Raw genomic sequence first — 21,860 nt, 5'->3', positions numbered from 1 at the left:
GGATATGTGAGTACACAGAATCTCCTCGGGCCCTTTGCTAGTTGTAGGACTGTTTACTGAGAAGAGAGCAGGGCAAATATCTCCAGCTGAAGGGAATGGTGAAGGGTCAGAAATTGTTTGCTTTTCTTGTGTATGACAGCACCATTCCCTGGGTTTGTGTCCAGAGGTTTGCTCCTGAGCCTGGTGCAGTCATAAATGTCTTATCTGAAGGATTACAGACCAGATGGGGAAGCTGCTATCATTTTCTCTCTCAATTACCCAGAAAAGCTCAGATGCTGGTTTGGCAACCAGGAGCTTACGGCTGGCCATTCCAGGTGGTTTAATTATTTCCATGTAGGAATTAATAACAATAAGCCTTTTTTGAACTATGGGATTTTTCCTCTTTTAATCTCTAACATAGTGGCACTTTTGTGATATAAAAGATGATTAGATGGGCTGGGGATGTGGCTCAAGCGGTAACACGCTCACCTGGCATGCGCGGGGCGCTGGGTTCGATCCTCAGCACCACATAAAAATAAAATAAAGATGTTGTGTCCATCAAAAACTGAAAAATAAATATTAAAAAATTCTCTCTTTCTCTCTCTCTCTCAAAAAAAAAAAAAAAAAAAAAAGATGATTAGATGACAAAGTCAGCCCACCCATCCTACTGAAGACCAGTGGCAGGAGCAAGAGGGCCAGACACTGGACCCAGGGACAATGGAAGGAGAGGAGCGGGGAGGAGGGACTGTTGAAGGGACTGCAGAGCCTACCATGCCATCTGTACTCCAGGAGATGAGAAGTTGGGCTTCGGAGCTGGCTCTGGAAATAAGATGGGCAACTTGCTCATTTATTGAGGAGTTGAAGATGCAGATGAATTTGTTCACTGCTGGTCATGTGGCTTCTTAATATTTCAGGAACTGCCTCTTGGAGACAAGGGCAGTACCTGTTTTTGTTCTCAGTGTGCTCTAGGAGCACAGTGCCTTATATGCTAGGTGTTGAGCCCTGTTTCCTTAAATAAATGAATGAATGTAGGAATGAGTGACATCATGTGCTGAGATCAGGTATAATCATGCTCTGGGGGATGCTCTAGTTTGGATCTCGAATGTCCTGAGAGGCCTGTGTTGAAGGCTTGACTCCCTGGGGTGGCACTACTGTCAAGTGGGAGAGCCGTTAGCAGGTGGGGTCTAGTGGAAGGTCTTTAGGAAATTTGGGGTGTGTCCTTAAAGAGGACTGTGGGACCCTGATCCCTCTTCTTCCTCTTTGCTCCCTGGCTTATATGGTGAGTGGATTTGCTCTACCGCATGCTCCCACCATGATGTGCTGGCCGGCCACAGGTTAAAGCAGCAGGGGCCAAATGATTGTGGACAGAACTTTCAAAACTGTGAGCCAAAGTAACCCTTTTCTCTTCATAGGTCAATTTTCCCTGGTATTTATTATGGTGACGGAAAGCTGGCTGACACAGAGGATGAAGGGGAAACGAGCGTTTTGTGAGGTTCTCTAGTTGTAGATGGAGCATCATGCTTCTGAATTTCTTAGAGGGACTTATGCTGTGCCAGCAGGTGACACCTGACTGTATCTGGAGAAAATGACTTTTTAATGACAGTATTGTTCTACAATGTTTTGAAAAATTCATGCTGAAGACTTGTGAGCTAGTTTTCTTTATTCTGGGTAACGGTGAGGAAAAGCTCTTAAGGAATTCAAAAGAAGGTGAGTCTGAGTTACTAATTAGGGAAGAAATGACCCTAAAGACTGCCTAGTGACTACTGAGAGGCTCCCCGGAAGCACATAATTTCCAGGGCTTCATTCCATCTGTGCAGTGTGGGGACATCTGATCCTGGGGCTCAACTTAGCCGCTGCACTGCTCAGGAAGTTCTTCAGAGTCTCTCTGTTATCAACTGGTTCTTCTTACAAAGCAGGTTGAGTCTGGGGACCTTGGAGTCCCCATGAGAATGAGCTTACTGTGCTTTTGCCTGCAGGCCACAGTCAGGAGGCAATGACAGTGACATTGGCACAAGCCACTGTGGAGTGGTTTTCATTATATAGTTTCAGCAAAACCTGGTATTCTCCCTGCAAGAGATACAGGGAGAATTATTAGGCAGGGGACACACACTATAGTCAATCATTCAGCAGCCAGCCTTCTTGATCTGAGGTTTCAACATCCACAGCTTCAACCAACTGCAGACTGAAAATGTTTGAAAAAGGTTGCATCTGTACTGAACAGCTACAGACTTTTATCATGGTCATTATTCCCTAAACAATACAGTATAAAAACTATTTATGTAAAAAAATGTATATATTGGTACCAGGGATTGAATCTAGGGGCACTTTACCACTGAGCCACATCCCCAGCCCTTTTTTTATATTTTATGTAGAGACAGGATCTCACTAAGTAACTTGGGCCTTAAGTTGCTCAGTCTGGGTTTGAAGTTGCATCCTCCTGCCTCAACCTCCTAAATTGCTGGGTTTATAGACATGCATCACCACATCCTGCCTATTTATACAACATTTATATTATATTAAATATTGTATTAGGTATTCTAAGTAATCTAGAGATGATTTAAAATATGCAGATGATGTGCATAGGTCATATGCAAATCCTACACCATTTTATCTAAGGGACTTGAGCATCTGTGGATTTGGGTATTTGAGGGGATCCTGGAACAAACCCCCCAGAGGGACTGTATTTATTGAGCATCTCTTATGTATAAGGCCTGGTTCCAGACACTGGGGATGAAGTAGAAGAAGACAAACCAACTCCTTGCCCTGTGGGGCTCTGTCTTTCTGGGAGAGATGAACAAGCCACACACGAGGGACCATGGAGAGCTTGCTAAATACTGATGCTAAGGAGAACAGGGCAGGAAGGAGTGGGTGGGAGAGCTGGGGAGGGTGGGAATAATGTTGGTTTGCAGTTTTCAAAATGTTTTTATGAGTGCATCATCATTATGCAAAATAGCAGGCTTCATTTTGACATAATCATACATGCATGGATATAATTTGCTCTATGTCAGTCCCCAGTTCTTTCTGTTTCTCTCCCCTCCTTCCTCCCCCTTTCCCTTTCTATACTCTACTGGTCTTCCTCGTATTTATTTATTGTTTTTTGAATTTTTAAAATTCACTGTGGAATATTCATATACATACACAGCAGAATTTGGTAAATTTCACTCCACATTCCATCCCATCCCACTTCCTTCCACCTCTGTCCCCTTCCTCTACTCCACTGATTTCCCTTCTATTTTCAACTTGCCTTTCCCCCTTTATTTTGTTCTAGCTTCTGCACATGAGAGAAAGCACTTGCCCCTTGACTTTCTGAGTCTGGCTTATTTCATTTAGCATGATGTTTTCCAGTTCCACCCACTTATGAGAAAATGCTATAATTTAATTCTTTATGGCTGAGTAAAACTCTATTGTGTGTCTATACCAAATTTTCTTTATCCATTCATCTGTTGAAGGACACCTAGGTTGGTTCCATAACTTGGCTATTGTGAATTGAGCTGCTATAAATATTGAAGTGCCAGCATCCTTATAGTATGCTGATTTTAGTTCTTTTGGATAAATATCAAGGAGTGGGATATCTGGGTCATATGGTAGTTCCATTTCTCCTCTTTTGAGAAATCTCCATACTGCTTTCCAAAGTGGTTGTTCTAGTATGCAGTCCCACCAACAAAGTATGAATGCACCTTTACCCCTGTATCCTCAACTGGTTTGCAATTTTGAGGACAGTGGTCAAGAGAAGGACCTTTAGGCAAAGACCTGAAGAAGGTGCAGGGGGGCGCCATGCTGCTCTGGGGCTGATGGCTCAGTGTTTGAGGAGGCCAGTAGGGCTGCCAGGAGAGAAAGGAGAGGAGGGGAGAGTGGGAGCCCACAGGAATCCAGAACCTTAGGACCTCACAGGTCAGGGTGGGGATGTTGGCTTCCAGTCTAAAAGGGACTCAAGTTATGACTGTTTTCCCCAGAAGAGGGATTGCATTTGATTTATGTGTGAATAGAATTTCTCTGGCTGCCATGTTGAAAAGAGGCTGTAGTGGGAAAGGGTGAAGCCTTATGATGAGGTAGGAGAAGACTGCAGTCATCCAGGTGAGAGGTGAGCATGACTTGGTGGATAGGGAGAAGGGGCTGGGGTTGGGATAGATTTGGAAAGAAGAGCCAATGTGATTGCTGAGAAAACCCAAGTGAGTGAGAGGCAAGAGATGGATTAAAGCCTTCTGGCCTGGGCAATTGGGAGGATAAAGTATCATTTTTGAAATGGAGGAAATCCCTGTGGGGGCACAGCATAGAACTAAAATGCTCCATCATGAAGAAGGGTGCCATCTTTCAGGATTCCTTTCTAGCAACAGTACTGCAGAGAGGGCTCCCTTCATTTGCAGGTGGCATATCACCACTTAGAAGAGGCCATGAGAGCCATGCTATATGAGGAATTGTGGGAATATCCCAGGGGTTGACATGCTTCTGTCTTGTTCTCTGCACACTGTGGTAGCATGTCTGTAGACTCACCAGTCTGGAGAAGAAAACTCAGAGTGGTGAGAGGTAATGGCAAGCAGAACAGAAAAGTCAAGAGAGAAGGATGCGTAAGAAATGCCTGGCACATCTTTGAACTGCCTGTCACCCAAAGGAGGGAAGGAGTTTAATCTGTATCAAGCCAGAGGGAAGGAATAAATCAGACCATTGGATAGAAGTTGCAAGATCGGCAGCTTTTGGTAGCAGAGGGCAACTTTCTAGCAATTAGCAAAGGCTCAGGTGGAAATTGCATTTGAGAGAAGCAGGCTATGCTCTGGGTGGTTCTTTGGATGTGAGGACTGATTAGGTGATTCATCTTGAGGATTCTGTGATTCTTCAGGTCAAATGTCAAGCAACTCTGATATTAGAAGCAGTGTTAGGAATTTCACCAAAGCATTGTAAAAGTTGGAGAATGAATTATGAGTAAAGGCCAGTTGAAATTTATCTGATGGTGTTTCTTCATCACCACCATCACCACCATTATCACCATAATCATCATCATCGTTATTCTCTACTTCTCTTTTAACTCTCCAAGTGCAGGTAAGCCCACAATCTATAAAATTGTTGAAAACCAAATGAGTTTTTCATTATTGCTTTATGAGTCGAAAAGAAAATGGAGTATTTGGAGGAAGGTGCTCTAGATGATGCATTACAAGACACACATACTCTGGTAACAGTCTTTAGGCAACTGTGACAATCTGGGGACAGATGGACAGACGGCTGCAGTCTTTGTGCTCTTGAGGAGGACACTGGATTTGTGAGTTAGGAATGTGTATTTGCTTCCTTGGTAATACATGGTTCAGACTGTACCTATACTTTGTTGTCCATATGCTTTGGGAAGCCAAAGGATCTCTAAATTCTAATTAAGAAGACAGAAGGCATAAACAGATATAATATTGCATGCAAGACTTCAATTTAGGCTAAATAATTGGGTGTGCTAGATGGAAAATAAGCTATTTGTGATGGTCTGGAATGTTTCCAACACAGGATAAATGTTGAGGTGATAGACATGCCAATTTTATGACTGTACCTTGTATACAAACATTGAAATATCACAGTATATGTTATAAATATGTATAATTATTACATGTCAACTAAAAATAGTATTTGTCTATTTCTCTATCTAAAAAATAAATGAAAAGTAATACCAAGGCACTTAATATTGAGCCGCATTTTTGACCAAGCAGGGACTGCCGTTGTCCCAGGCATGAGCCTCAGAAGGGGAGGGGGCCCAGGCCCAGGCCCAGGAGACCTGACTGTGGCTTTGGCCTCACATCAGGCCATGCCTCCTTTAGCACTGCTCTGGGTTAAGGAAGGAAGGTACTGCTTTTCTTCTAAGCATAGCAAATGACTGCAATAGGTTTGGTCCCTGAGTCACAGTGGTTCGACTTAGGATGACTTGAGAGTGATATGCATCCAGTAGAAAAGATACTTTGAATTTTGAATTTAGATCTTTTCTCAAGATAGTGATATGCAGTATGATCCTCTCTTGATCCTGGGCACCAAAAGAGAACTGGGGCTTCTTTCCATTAGCCACACAATCCCAAGCGATAGCAACCAACAGTCTACAATGTACTTGTGGCTAAGCTAGGATGCTTGGTAGGTTAGGTGCATTACTTGCATTTTTGATTTAATGTTATTTTAAACTTACAGTAGGTTTACCAGGATATAGCCCCCTTGTAAATCAAGGAACACCTGAAAAGCTTTTTACATCTCTGGTGAGTTTTCTTTCAGAAGGGTTCTATGACTTTAAAAAGTCCTTTTCTATTTCACAGCGATTGCTAAGGGCAGCGAGTTAAAGAAAAAGCCAATTATGCAAAATGAAAATCAATGGTTAGCAACTTTTATGTCGGTTTCCTGTGGGGTATCAGAAGGAAAATGAGACCAAAAAAATTCAAATAGCAAAGATTTAAGGAGAGAAAAAAAAAGCTATCTGGAAGATTTTGGGCCCTGGATCCTAGAAGTGAAGAGAGGATGAGTTTTCCTTTCTTGAAAAATTTCTAAATTATACTGAAAGGCCTGAGGAGAAAACTCTGCAGATTCCAGGAGAGAAAGCTGGGGTTTCCACCCCAGCTGTGAGAACAAGAGCAGTAGGAACCCAAGATGGCCTCTCCAGATGCTGCTGTGGGACAGAAACCCAGAGGCTGGGCAGAAAGGAAGCAAACCCAGAAATGAAGCTAAGTGGAGGAGATTCCTTATGGATGAGTCTCGTCTCTTGTGGCTCTTTCAGGTTTGGGATGGCTGGTAAAATGAAGTTCAAAACAAAACAAAGAAATTAAATGATTACATTTCCACAATTGTTTTCATGTTCTTCCATAAGATTCTTGAAGGAGTAGCATATTGAAAATATATTGCTTATGCCAGAGCGGCCCGAATTCAGGCATTTCATAAATCACATTATTCAGAGTTTTAACTTTTATGGAATAAATATAAAATTCTAGTGGTTAGTTGTGAGTCTTGCCAGTGAAGGTCCAGGACATGAGCACTTTATTTAGTTAGCCTGCTATGTATGGTTCGAATGTTCCCACCGAAACCTGGGTTGAATTTAATCCCCAGTAAACAGGTGAGATCAGGTGGGACCAAGACATGATTAGCTTGTGAGGGGTATACCCTCATAAATGGATTAATCCATTCTTAATGGATGGATGGGTAGTCTGTAGAGTGGGTCTGTTATAAAAAGCAGTTTATCTCTGTCTTTTCTGTGTAGTATGTGATGCTCTGGGCTACACTGGGACCCTGCAGAGAGTCCCCACCAGCAAGAAGGACCTTACCAGATGCAGCCTCTTCTTAGAGACCTCTCAGTCTCCATGGTCGGAATAAACCTTTAGTCTTTATGAATTACCCAGTCTGTGGCATTCAGTTATAGCAACAGAAAATGAACTAAGACACAGCCCATGGATAATAGTTATAAGGGGGACATTTAAGCCTTTGTGGTTTTATGCATCTTCCTTTCTCTGAACTGCCAGCCTGTGCATGGTGCCTCCCCCACACCCCAATCAGTGTAGCCATATGGAGCCCCATAGACCTTGGCAATCCTGTGCACAAGACTCCAGCATCCTTCTCAGTGGGGTTTGTGCCTGGAAGATCCCTAAAGTTTCAATGACACGTCAAATGAACATCCAAAAGGGCAAAGCCATGCATTGAACACTTCTAAATGTCCACTATAGAGTAACAGCTTTATTGAGAAAGGGTTTTCTTAGTGATGGCCTATGGAAAAGTCTCAAACTGTTTAATTCCTTGCTTTTCCTCCTCCTCCTCCTCCTTTCTCCCCCCTCTTCTTCTACTTCTGTCTCCATCTTCACGAAATGTTCAATACAATAATTAAGTAACAACGTAAGACAGAAAACTCAGACTTACCTCAGGAACATCAAAACTAGAATTATCAACAGGACCCGCATAGTAAACTTGCTCTGAAAAATAGACACAGCACAGGTAACATTATTCAACCCCTCAACACGAGAATGATCTGCTCCATCGTTAGTGGTCACACAGATGTGGACCATGGTAGGTGCGACAATCAGGGCAGCCATCAACGTAAGCATTTTAAATTTCTGATCCAAACCCTGCTCTTGATTTAGTTATTCATTTATGCACCAACTATTTGTCAAGTGCCTACCATGTGGGAGACCCTGGGGATCCAGTGATGGTCTCTGACCTCACGTTGCTTATATTCTAATGAGGAGGCTGACATTGCAGAAATAACTGAACAAGATGATATCCATACTATTAAAAGTGTTGAAAAGCAACATGCAGGTGATGTGAAAGGCGGGGTGAAGAGGCCCCTGGAGTGGGCTGTGAGGGGTTCCAGACTGAGACCATCTCCTGTCTTTCTGTTTGGCCTCTGATAGTCATTTTTTTTCTTTGGACTCAGATTTTGTTTTGTTGTTTTTGAACTGAGGATTGAATCCAAGGGTGCTTAACCACGGAGCCACCTCCCCAGCCTGTTTTTATATTTTATTTAGAGACAGGTTCTCACTAAGTTGCTTAGGGCCTTGCTAAGTTGCTGAGCCTGGCTTTGAACTTGCGATCCTCCTGCCTCTGGAGTCTTTGGGATTCAAGGTTTGTGCCACCACACTGGGCAGACTCAGTTTTCTTGTTTTAAGACTGGACTGATAATGTGAATAAAAGGGACCACTTCATCGGGTTAGGAGGAATTAAAATCCTTGGTACATATTTGCAAGAACTAGGAACCGGGAGATTCTGTGTTTGATAGGCTGTGACTGGTCAAGGAAGCCATCTCTAGGGAGGTGACACTTGAGCTATGGGCCTTCCCACTTGGGCCTCCAGCTCAGTGTCAGAGCCCTTGCCTAGCGTATGTGAGGCCCTACATTTGATCCCCAGCACCAAAAAGCAAGACAACAAACAAAAGAAACCAAGAGGAGGCTAATAACCAACTTACAGAGCTGGGAGAAGAGAATTTTAGGGCAATAGAATAAGGATAAAGGTCCTGATGTGGGAAATTGGGAGACAGATTTGCTGGAGCACAGTGAGCAAGAGGGACCATGTTGAAAAGACCCTGGAAAACCAGAGGGAGACAGATATTTCAGCATGTTGAGAATGCAGAAGGAAGTTTGGGTTTCACTCCAGAGGCAGTGGGAAAGGTATTAAAAAGTCAAATGAAAACACTCTCTTTGTGTTTTGCTGTATGGAGAACGGAGGGGAGAGGCAGAAAGGGCAGGCCCCTCCGTGGCCAAGAGGAGGGAAAGGTTGCGAAGGGTGGAGGTGCAGGTGGTGGAGGCCAGGAAACACTAGAGAATCGTGGCCACACTCGGAGACAGGAGTCACTGATGAGTGGACAGGGAGGGTGAGGGTTGGGGGGACTTGGGGCTGGTGGGGGTGCCATTTATCGATATGGGGGAACCTGGGGAGGAAAAGCCATGTGTGTGTGTGTGTGTACGTGTGTGTGTGTGTAATGGTCAATAAAGGGTCCTTGAAAGCAGTTGGATGTATGTATCAGGAGTTTGGGGAAGTGGTAGGAATGGAACTACGGATCCTGGAGTCATTTACGTGTAGTGGGGATAAAGCCATGGGACAGGATAAGACCCTAGCTCCAGGGGACAAGATCAACAGGCAGAGAAGGGGAGAGGCTAGAAGCACTCCAGAAGCCCTTCGACTCTCAGAGGTTGAGTGTAGAAGTTGATCAAAGAGACCAAGGGACCCGCGTTGGAAGGGAAGGTCATCAAAGAAGCCAGAAGGTGAGTGTTTTTCAAACAGGAGGTGAGACCAACTGTGTTGGATGCCACCGCTCAGAGTTTGAGTGAAGTGAGGACAGAATTGTGCACTGACTTTGGCAACCTGGACATCATTTGGTGACATTGACAAAAGCACTGAAGAGGGGGAGATGGAATGCCCAGGTGGGGTGGGTTTAGAGAGGGATGGCGGTGAGGGAGTTGGAGTTTTGCAGTGCAGGAAAGCAGGGGGAAATGAGTGCTCTCAGGGAGGATGTGTGGTGGGGTGCCTGGTTCCTTATTCATGACGTGTGCAGCGGTGGCACCACACTCCTCTTGTGAAGGGAAGAATTGTGTCAAAAGAAGAAGACTGAACACACAGAAGAGAGGGAATGAAGGGAGGAGTGAGGGTTTAAGAAGGCAGAAAAGGAAGGGTTTGCTTTTGAGAGAAGCACAAAAGCACTCCCACAGTATAGGAGGGAAAGGGAGCAGAATGGGGCATAGGTAGATTTATGGGCTAGTCCCTAGGCCACGGGCAGGCGGGGCTCCTGTCTGATTCCTTTCATTCCCTATGAAGGTCATGTGCAGACAGATAGGGGAAAGTGGAGGGTGGGATCTGTGGTGTGTTGAGGAGCAAAATATACTATTCATTATGGACAGTGGGGAAGAAAATGGCTTGTGGCAGTGTCAGTGTTGTTGAGTGCCTTTTTTTTTTTTGAGGTCTGTGGCCATGAATTCAGATACCCCTGTCATCCCAGATGTATATTTTTGTCAGAAACATTCAACAACTCTGCTGTAGTTGATGGTTGTATTGTAGTTTGACCAATCAATAACGTGAAGAGACAGCCTATAGAATGGGAAACAATCTTTACCACATGCACATCAGATAGAGCACTAATCTCCAGGATGTATAAAGAACCCCCAAAACTTCACACACACACACACACAAAAAAAAAAAAAAAATCCAGTCAATCAATGGGCTAAGGAACTGGGCAGACACTTCACAGAAGAAGATATATAATAGACCAACTAATATATGACAAAATGTTCAACATCTCTAGCAATTAAAGAAATGCAAATCAAAACTAAGATTTCATCTCACTCCAGTCAGAATGGCAGCTATTAAGAGTACAAACAACAATTAGTGTTGGCGAGAATGTGGGGAAAAAGGTACACTCATACATTGCTGGTGGGACCACAAATTGGTGCAACCACTCTGGGAAGCAGTATGGAGATACCTCAGAAAACTTGGAATGGAACCACCATTGGACCCAACTATCCCACTCCTATACCCAAAGGACTTAAAAATCAGCACACTATAATGATGCAACCACGTCAATGTCTATAGGAGCTCAATTCACGACAGCTAAACTGTGGAACCAACCTAGATGCCCTTCAATAGATAAATAGTATATATACACAATAGAATATTATTCAACCCTAAAGAAGAATGAAATTGTGGCATTTGCAGGTAAATGGATGGAGTTGGAGAATATCATGCTAAGTGAAATAAGCAAATCCCCAAAAAACAAAGGCCAAATGTTTTCTCTGATATGTGGATGCTGATCCATAATGGGTGGGTGACAAGGGAAGAATGGAGAAACTTTGGATTAGGCAGAGAGGAGTAGGCCATAGGGGTGAGAAAGATGGAGTAATGAGACAGACATTATTACTCTATGTACATGTATTATTAATGCATGAATGGTGTGACTGCATCGTATATAACCAGAGAAATGAAAAGTCGTGCTCCATTTGTGTACCAAAAAAAAAAAAAAAATTAAAAAATGTTGTAGTTTGTCTTGATGACAGTGATAGAGTCAAGTCTATTGGGGACAGATGCAAAGGAAAGATTAAAATGATAGACCACGGAATCTCAGGAGAGTAGGAAAGGTAATGAAGGCAGGAGGAGGCACTTAATAAGAAAAACAGAGTGGTTGGATGGCATCTCCATTATTGCAATAAGTCCCAGGACTGGCGAGCTGGAAGGGTACAACGAAACTAGGAGGCAGAGTCCTGCACTGAGAGTTTGGAAGTGGAACATTTTTGCAAACTATGACAACACCCAGGGTTGGCATGAGAGATGATGGTTGAGACAGAAGTTGGAAATGGTTATTGGAGGTAAGGAGGTGAAGAAATGGCAACATCACAGTGCTGGGTGGTCACATCCATGGCAATATTGAAATCAGCAGGAAGGACAAGACCTTGCCCATGTCCTCAAAGGATTACTGCCTCCTCTGTGATTTGCCGGCTGTATGAACTTAGCATATTATAATGGCTCATTGCACAGACTCTGGGTTCATACTACAAGTTGGGCAGGTAGGTTATCACAACGTCCCCTCCGAGGGTGCTTGTGAGCATCACATGAGTTAATGCATGTGACTTTCATAACAGCACCTGGCACAGTGAGCCCTCAGGAAACGCTTGCTATGAACATGTTTGCTTATTCGTGGACACCACTGAACATCCATCCAACATAGGTCGGGACTGTGCAGGGTGCTAGGAGAACAGTAGACAAGAACAGGATGGGAGCCGTTTAAACCACTGGCCACCAGGATTGTTCCCAGGGCTTTTCCCTCTGTCAGACTAGGATTCTGGCCTGCTGCTCTGCAGTGTCTGACACTCAGCAGGTGCAGTGTATGGTCATCAAATGAGGCTATTGATGAGTAGAGCCAGAATTGGGACATGGGTCTGACACTCGACTTCCTTCTCGCTCCCTCTGCTGTGACTCCCTATCTGTTGGAAGAATCAGGGCCTGAGAGGGGCTGGCACATGAGGGATAGACTCAGGAATGAGTCATGCAGGGCACCCAAGTCTGGTGATGATAGTGGGGGACAGGTGAGGGCGTAAATAAGCACTTATTGAGTTACTAATGATGTTAGGATCTAAACTCTTTTCATGACAGAGTGACTTCCTGCCTGTCACCCTGGCTTTCACAGCTGCTTAGTAAATACTTGGAAACAGATCAAACTGTCCCTGTTCCAAAGGCCTTTGGACCAGGGGCATCATGGCTGGTACATCATGACATAAATTGAATGGTATTGGGGACATGAGGGCAAGTACCCCTTTAAAAATGCCTCTGAAGGGCAACCTGAGACCTCAACTTCTAACAAACCTGTTCCCTAGAATGGATTTTGGCTTCTTTAAATGCCCATGTCCTCAACATACCTTCCTCCCCTTGGCCAATTCCTGGTACCTTGCAAGTGTAGCATACAGCATGCGTGGTGGGTGTCCAGATCTAGTCATTTTTAAAAGAAAACTTCTACAGTTATGTGTTGCTAAATAATGGAGGAACATTCTGAGAAGCATATAGTTTGCTGATTTCATTGGTGGATGAATATCACAGTGTACTACACAAACAAGACATCCATGACACCACTAGGTCACATCATCTTGTAGATCACGGTTGTAGGTGCAGTCCATCAATGACTGAAATGTCATTATGTGACACACGGCTGTATTTGGTTCTGGATATAAGCAAGACTTTTCTTGGAAACTGCTGTCAAAGTTCCAGATCCTATCCGTAAGGACCTTCCAGTGTAATTGGGGAAGATGAAGTAACATGTTACACAAAAAGTTAATTGTATGAAGAGTCATCCAGATATAAGGGCATTGTACCTATGTGCACAAGGTCTGGAGGGGCTGCCTATTAGGATCCATTTGTAATGTTGGTGCTTTGCATAACCTGAGTGCACACACAAGTGCCCCTAGCTGGTGGGCAATATAGTGGCCCAGTTCAGCTAGCAGCACATTAATTCTTTTAAGAATTAAAAGAATTATCCTAATGGATATGGTGGTCCCTGCCAGGACCATCAGAGCTGAGGGACAAAGAGACCCCTGCCCAATCTGCTCTGGTGAGAGATCATTTTATTTCCACTCACTACTCACCAGAGCTGCTCCTGTCTGGTTGGCTTCCTGCTTACTTACAGATACTGTGACTCCTAGGTATACTTGCAAGAATTTCTCCTGTGTTTTAGTTGAATGGGCCTCTGTGGTCCTCAATCTGAGGGTATGACTTCTATGGTCATGAGCCATTCGAAATCACTCCTGCTGGTCATCAAGGCTGGGGACACAGGGTGGCTCCAGAGCAGAGTCCAGAATGAGGATGGGGTGTGCTAGTCCTGGACTGGTCTGGCTGGATTCCCTTGGGCTCCTTTTATGCTCACCTTCTGCTCTTTTGTCTGCTCTTTGGTGACACAGTGCAAGCAACTTGACCTAGGGTAGCAGACAGAAGGTTCAAGATCCAGCTCTCCTACTCAGTAGCCAAGTAAGGTGGGTAATTTGCTGAATCATCTGTACTCAGCTTCTGCATTTGCAAAACACAAATAGGAATGACTCCCTGGAGAGCATGAAGACCTCTGGAGACCAGGTATGTAACCTCTGAGCAGAATGCCCCCCTGAGGGTAGGAACACCCTACCTCAGTTATTAGTTGAATTATTATTAATTCACTTGGTGGGTGCTGAAACACACAGGGAGGCCAGGTTTTGGAATTTCCTGGTCCAACCAGCGTGCACAACAGTTAAGTTCTTATCTTCTGTTTTGAAAACTGTTTGAGTAGGGCTCTTTGAAGAACACCATTTGAATGGTATCTCAGGTTGGGCACTGCTCATTTAATGCCCCAGGATTTGCTAATTTGTGCTCTTCACTATTAACAGGTCCTTCACTGGGGTGAGAGATTTTTATTAAATTGGTCTCCACTGGAGCTTTTTGGAGACCCATGAAGTTCCTGAGAAGAGTTGCAAGTAGCTCATGAACTGCTTTTTTTTTTTTCTTAAACCTGATGAAACAATACCTAAAATTAAGTCTTCACTCCTTCCTTTCTCAGATCCTCTCCGATTCTGAGATTCCTTTAATTAACATTCTCACACTCCAGTACTATAAAAAGGTCCCCAGTGTATTTGCACCCATTTCTTCCTTTCCTTCATTTGAAATCTCTTATCAGTTTTTAATGTGCAAGAAATTCAACCCCCTGGTTTTGAACACATGGAAGCACTTCTGAAAAATCAGCTTTTTTTTTTCTTTTGGAAATAGGAAGTTGATTTGTATATTTTATTTTCTTTCATTTCCTTTCATTATTATTGTGTTCATCATTTGTGTGTATGTGTGTGTATGTGTGTGTGTGTGCACAGAATCTGCCCTTGCACATGCTGGACAAGTATTCTCTACCACTGAACTGCATCCCCAGCCTTGAACATTAATTTTTAAATTTTGGAAATAAAAGGCCCCAGTGCAGAGGCTGGTGTGGAAGGGATTGCTGAGTGCATCAGCTCTGCAGGCAGCCTTCTCCCCACTCCCAGCTCTTCCTAGGACCTTACTGGAATGTCCTCCAGTCTTGCACATTTATTATAAAGATGCCACCAGTATGCAAGCATTATTAGGAGATTAACAATGTAAAAATCCATAGAGTAACAATGTATGATGCCCTGTCATTTAGTCTATCCAGAACAAATATATATATATGGAACCCAGGGCCTTGCGCATTGCTAAGCACATGCTCTACCACTGACCTTTGACCCCCAAACTCTCATTTACTTATTTACTCAGCATTTTGGACTTTTTCCCTACCACCCAGTAGAGTAAGGGTGATGGACAGGGAGGCCATCTCTACCAGCCACTTGCTAAATTGAGTGATGGATGTACTTGAGGCACACAGCAGGGCTAACAAACACATTCATTCCCTCATTTACTATACATTTAAAAATGTGTGTGTGTGTGTGTGTGTGTGTGTGAGAGAGAGAGAGAGAGAGAGAGAGAGAGAGAGAGAGAGAGAGAGAGAGAAAACATTTGGGATCTACTCTGTCGACTAATTTCAAGCAAACAATGCAATATCATTAACTATAGTTACTATGCTGTACATTAGACCCCCAAACTGATCTTATAGTGGATAACAAACATCTTCCCCTTTTCCTTTACTCCTTCATTCCTAGAAAAGCCTTCTACCTTGAGTTGACAAATTTGGGGATTTTTTTTTTTTTTTTTAAGATTCCACATGTGAGTGAATTCCTGCAGTATTTTTCTTTCCATGTCTGACTCACGTCACTTAGCATTCTGTCCTCCATGTTCATTCAAGTTGTTGCAGCGACATGGGTGGTAGTATTCCACTGAGTATACAGCCTGTATCGTCTTTATCCATTCATCTGTTGAGGCTCCCACATCGTGAGTGTAGTGATAATTTTTGGAGGAAAAGGAACTGTCGCACACTGTTGGTGGGGATGTAAATTAGTACAACTATCATGGAGGACAGAATCCATGTGCCTCAAAAAGTAATCCAGCCATCCCACTTCCGGGTCTATTTGTCAAAGGACAAGAAATCCCATCTGGAAGAGATGCCTGCACTGGGGAGTTCTGTTGAGCTGGGAGGACACAGCCATGTCCTGCAGGAGCACAGTGGGAACGAGCTCTGGCCACAGGGTGGTGATGGGATGAAGAGGGAAGTAGGAGAATGTTCCAGGCTGGCCAAGTGCATCATCTTTGGAGTGGGAGGGAGGGAATGTATTGCTTCACTTTAATGAGCTTTAAATATCATCCTTTTCCTCTCCCTGCCTCTGGGTGTTTCCTGAGTCTGAAATCTGAGCGATGGCACAGGCCCAGCATAGTTATCCTGCTCCTCCCTGAGCTGCACTCTGTTCCCTTAGTCTTGGACATTCCAGGGCCTGGTGTTTCCTGTCTCCTGATGATGCAGAGCTTGTTGGTTCAGGTACCTATTTAAGAAAATGATGAACTTGCCTGAGGCCGGCTTACAAGGGTGCCTTCTGTGGATGAGGCTGTCAATAGGTCAAGCAGGTCCCAAAGACTGGAGGCTTCCTCAGGGATTCAGTGGATTCTGGGCCATGTGGGCAGGTAGCTCCAGGCTTAACTCAAGTTCACTCGTAATTTTTCTTTTCTTTCTTTTTTTTTTTTTTAGTGTCTTGATTTGGCAGCTTTGTGAGCTTTCAGGCCTCTTTATTTCTTTCTTTCTTTTCTTTTTGGTTTTGATTTGGGTCTCATGCAATTCTGGACCATTTTGTCCCACCTGGAAAAGTCCCCCCATCCCCAAATTTCACTGGGGCATAACTGGATGCAGTTATGCCTTTTCTCAGCAGAGATCCTGCAGACCCTCCCTATATGGTTTCACAGAGAGTGCCTCGTGAGGGGAGAGGAGAAATCCAAGCCAGGTCCTCTTTGCAACCCAGGACTGGGCTGGGTCCCACAGGCAGGTGGTTTTGGTGTCCTGGGCCACAGATCCTCAGGGAAAATCCCTTCAGTATATATCTGTGGCTTGGTGGGAGGCAGGGGGTATCCTCTGATGTTACTTCAGGTCAAAGGCCTGTTTATCTCTGCATCTACCTCTGTTCAGAATTGCCGTGGAGAGCAAGCTGGAAGTGTAGGGAGATTAACTCCTGCAGGAAGTTCTTGACGTAGGTGCCTTCTGACCCTGAGAAGGACAATTCTGAGGTTCCCACTGCAATGCCCCAAGGGTCCCAGTGGTATGGAGCCTGAGCTCCCCACATTGGTGCAGCCCTCCTGGCTTTCCCTCCTGCTCCCCCTCATTCCTGCTTCCTGGCATCATGTCCCAAGACATGGCCCATCTCCAAGGCCTTGTTTCCATCTTTGCTTGGCGAGGAACGATGTTGAGAGCCACAGCCAGGTCAGGATGGCGCCTGGCATTTTGCCAGAAGGAGTGGTTGAGAAGTAACGCCAGCGAGCCATTAAGATGATGATAATTGAGTTGGGTTGTGTATAATTATTAAGATAATGACTGATTGCTGTAACCGGATGATGCTGAATTGAGGCAAGCTGTGTATTCAGTTGTGTATGTAAACCTCTGCTGTCCAGCAATAAGGCGGCTCCTGCTACCTCGGGTGCCCGCTACTTTTGAGTTCTCGCGGAGTTCCCGTTGGTTCTTGCGGAGTTTCCGTGGAGTTCTGGAGAGTTCCCGTGGGGTTCTGGCAATAAAGTAGTTCCTGTTTTGAACCTACAAGTGGCTCGTGACCTCCCGGTTATTGTGTGCCCAGCCAGACTGTGGCAGAACCCAAATGAAGAACACTTTCTGGAGGAAGCTGCCTGTTACGGTTAGAATATGGAATGTCTGTCTTCACCAAAACTCATGTTGGGGCCTGGTCACCAGTATCATGGTTTAAGAGTTAGTGGGACTTTTAAGAGGTATTGGATCCTGAAGTATCCGTCCTCATGAAGAAATTAGTGCCATTTCGTGGGAGTGAGTCCTTGCTCTCTAGGACCTTGATTAGTTATCATGAAAGTGGCTTTTGCCTTTTGTCTCCTGTCTCTGTATGCACCTTCTTGCCCTTTCATTTCCCCTTTCTGCCAGGTTATAAAGCAGCATGAAGCCCTCACCAGATGAACCACCCAGCCTTGGATTTCCCAGCATCCAGAACTGTTAGCTAAAATAAACTGTTTCTTTTTCATAAATTATCTACTGTCAGGTATTCACTTATAATAATAGAAAACAAACTAAGATAGTACCTCTTTTCCTAATGTATACCAAGGCTATGTATGAGCTAATGGTGGCCCAAGAAACTTAGCTGCTAAAACATTTGGACTTTTTCTGGATAATTGCGCTACCTAGTCTAGAAACTACACAGAATGCCACGGAACCTGTTCCTTCCCTGACGTTTGTGCTGAAATTCAGGAAGGAAGTTTTCATGCCCTGTATTGTCCCTGTGAGTTATGTGAAACTCACACTATGGGGAAATACAGAGGTTGAATGGGGGAGGGGGCGATGGTAAAGATGTGAAGTTGTGCACAGAAGAACAGGAATAGGGGCAGAAGAGGAGGCCAGAAAGTTTAAGAAAAGAGGAATTAGAGGACAGGGGAGAGGCAAGTCAGTCTCTCTCAGTGTTATACATATAGAGTACAATTTTTCATGTCTCTGGTTGTACACAAAGTAGAGTCACACCATTCATGTCTTCATACATGTACTTAGGGTAATGATGACCATCACATTCTACCATCTTTCCTACCCCTATTCCCCCTCCCTTTCCCTCCCTCCCCTTTTCCTCTTTGCCCTATCTAGAGTTCATTTAACCCCCACAGCTCCCCCTCAGCATCCTTAAATCAGAGAAATCATTTGGAGTTTGGTTTTTTGGGGATTGGCTAATTTCACTTAGCATTATATTCTCCAGCTCCATCCATTTACCTGTAAATGCCATGATTTTATAATCTTTAAATGCTGAGTAATATACCATTGTATATATATACCACATTTTCTTTATCCATTCATCTACTGAAGGGCATCTAGGTTTGTTCCACAGTTTAGCTATTGTGAATTGTGCTGCTATAAATATTGATGTGGCTGTGTCCCTGTAGTGTGCTGTATTTAAGTCCTTTGGGTATAGACCAAGGAGTGGGATAGCTGGGTCAAATGGTGGTTCCATTCCCAGTTTTCCAAGGATTCTCCATACTGCTTTCCAGATTGGCTGCACCAATTTGCAGTCCCACCAGCAGTGTATGAGTGTGCCTCTTCCCCCACATCCTCGCCAACACTTATTGTTGTTTGTCTTCATAATAGCTGCCATTCTGACTGGACTGAGATGATATCAGAGTAGTTTTGATTTGCATTTCTCTAATTGCTAGAGATGATGAACATTTTTTTCATATATTTGTTGATTGATTGTTTATCTTCTGAGAAGTGTATATTCAGTTCCTTGGCCCATTTATTGATTGGGTTATTTATTTTTTAGGTGTTAAGATTTTTGAGTTCTTTATAAATTCTAGAGATTAGTGCTCTATCTGATGTGTGTGTGGTAAGAATTTGTTCCCAATTAGTAGGCTCTCTATTCACCTCACTGATTGTTCCTTTTGCTGAGAAGAAGCTTTTAGGTTTGAATCCATCCCATTTATTGATTCTTGATATTAATTCTTGTGCTATCGGAGTCTTATTAAGAAAGTTGGGGCCTAATCCAACATGATGGAGATTTGGACCTACTTTTTCTTCTAATAGACACAGTGTCTCTGGTTTAATTCCTAGGTCCTTGATCTACATGGTGAGAAACAGGAGTTTAATTTCATTTTGTTGCATATGGATTTCCAATTTTCCCAGCATCATCTGTTGAAGAGGCTATCTTTTATCCAATGTATGTTTTGGGTGCCTTTTTCAAATATAAGATAACTATATGTGGGTTAGTCTCTGTGTCCTCTATTTTGTACCATTGGTCTACAAGTCAATTTTGGTGGCAATACCATTCTATTTTCATTACTATTGCTCTGTAGTACAGTTTAAAGTCTGGTATAGTGATGCCACCTGCTTCACTCTTCTTGCTAAGGATTGCTTTAGTTATTCTGGGTCTCTTATTTTTCCCTTGTAATTGGAATGAGTCCAGTTTTTCATTCTTTTAGATGGAATTTTACTGTCATTAAGTAGTGGCCCATTGTGATATAACTTACAATGGATAAACTGAACTCCAACAAACTGGATTTGAAAACTTTTCGATTCCTTGGCATGTGTATTGGGAAGTTAATTCCTGTTGCTACTGGGAGCTCAGTAATAAGAAAGTGTTCAATTTTACACGCAAATATTTCTTGTATTCAGCATTTTGTTTGGCTCCTTTGGCTGGATGTAGGGTCATTGTGTTTTGGGTATACTTGCTGGGATCCTTTTTGGGATCCCAAATACACTTTAAGGCACAAAACTATAATGAGAGTTTGGGTTACCTTTCCTCTACATGAATTATGGTAGCTCGGCCTGAGCCAATGCTACTTTGATATCTTTCTCTGTGCATTCGGCAGGGCTTGTGAGATCTTCTTGATGGCATTTCACTACCTAGAGACATTTAATGGTATTGACAACTTGAAAACATGCATTGCAAACTTGTAATGGATTTTCTATAAAATTATCAAGTGAGAATCTTCCCAGAGTTGGTTCATTTATGCTTCTCCACTTTTCCCTCTCCAGTGATTGAGAGATGTGTTCATTGCCTATGCTCTTTTCTCCCCCTATTAATAAGCTGGTTTTCCACCAGGAATGGTTCTAACACATGGGTCATGTCATTGACTTCTAGACAAATATTTTCTCCTCTGGGTGAGGGACACAGCAGGTGGAAGCTTTCCGGAATCTGGGAAAAAGTGACAATAATGACCCAGCAAGGTAAGTCTTTGATTCAACTCTGATGTGAATCAGTGGTACGATCCCCTATCCTAAAAGCTCATATCTTGCCTCAGGCACATGAGCAAGTGCATTATCTCCAAAGTTCTCAGAGTTGTTTGACTTCTGTGAGGGCATTTTAGTGGAAAACATGCAGAGTTTGTGGTTTCCTTGGGTTATGTACAGTTATTTGGCCTCTTCACATGGCATGCAGAAGTCAGATAAGAGGTGCTGGTTTTCTGGTGGGAGTTATGCACACTATTAAATGGTCCCCCAAATAAGTCCACATCCTTATCCCCAGAAGCTGTGACTGTGTCAACTTACATGGCAGCAGGGACTTTGTAGATATAATTAAATTAAGGATTTTGAGAGCGAGAGATTATCCAGGGTTACCTACAGAGTGCCCTTCAGAATCACAGCACAAACATAATCTAGGAATTGAGCAGAAAAGAAAGTATTGGGGTTTGGGTTGGGCCAGGGAGTAAAATTTCCAATATAGACTCCAATTAATGAGTTCAGGGTAGACTGTTAAAAGTAATTTAGAACAGTATGAAACTATTACGTCAGATCTGTCCAATAGAACATTCCACAAGGATGGAAATGTTCTGTGTCCGCCTCATCAGTTATGGTAGCCACTAGCCACGTGTGGCTAGTAAGAGCTTGAAATACAGATAGTGTGATAGATGAGCTAATTTTAAATTTAACTTAAATATAAATTATTTAAACAGCCACCTGTGACTTGTGGCTATCATCCTGAATGAAGCATCCTGGGTCAACACTAACAGATACAATGTGAGCCACAGATATAATTTTTAAATTTTCTATATGTATAGTTTCTATATATATAGTTATATTAAAAAAGGCAAAGAAGACTAGTAATATTAATTTGATGATGCATTTTGTTTAATTGAATTACTAAGTAGCTACCATTTCAGCATGGAACTAATATAAGGATTAATGAGATATTTATGTTTTTTCATACTTTCCTTTTTGATACAAGTCTTCAAAATCTAGTGTTTGTTCTACACGTAGAGCACAGTTCACTTTGGATCATGTGCCCCAAGTGCTCAACCCCCGCAGGTGGCCAGCCCCTACTGCACTGGACACTGCCAATCATTAAGTCACAGATGAGGGGCTTTGG

General features: G+C 43.3%; 1 protein-coding gene across 1 annotated transcript in view; it reads right to left on the bottom strand.

The window, feature by feature from the left end:
• Positions 1 to 1,621: 1,621 nt before the first annotated feature.
• Ly86 (lymphocyte antigen 86) overlaps positions 1,622 to 21,860 on the bottom strand; it is a 60,005-nt gene continuing 39,766 nt past the window's right edge. Inside the window, exons 4-5 of the mRNA XM_027948094.2 lie at positions 7,831 to 7,883; positions 1,622 to 2,046 (exon numbers count right to left, since the gene is read on the bottom strand). Of these exons, the coding sequence (XP_027803895.2) occupies positions 1,963 to 2,046; positions 7,831 to 7,883 (137 nt within the window). The 3' untranslated portion in view covers positions 1,622 to 1,962. The remainder of the gene's footprint in view (positions 2,047 to 7,830; positions 7,884 to 21,860) is intronic.

The sequence above is a fragment of the Marmota flaviventris genome, chromosome 6, assembly GCF_047511675.1.
Source record: "Marmota flaviventris isolate mMarFla1 chromosome 6, mMarFla1.hap1, whole genome shotgun sequence".
NCBI classification, from domain to species: domain Eukaryota; kingdom Metazoa; phylum Chordata; class Mammalia; order Rodentia; family Sciuridae; genus Marmota; species Marmota flaviventris.
Note: the sequence above shows the minus strand (reverse complement) of the source record. Positions and strands in the feature narration are given on the sequence as shown.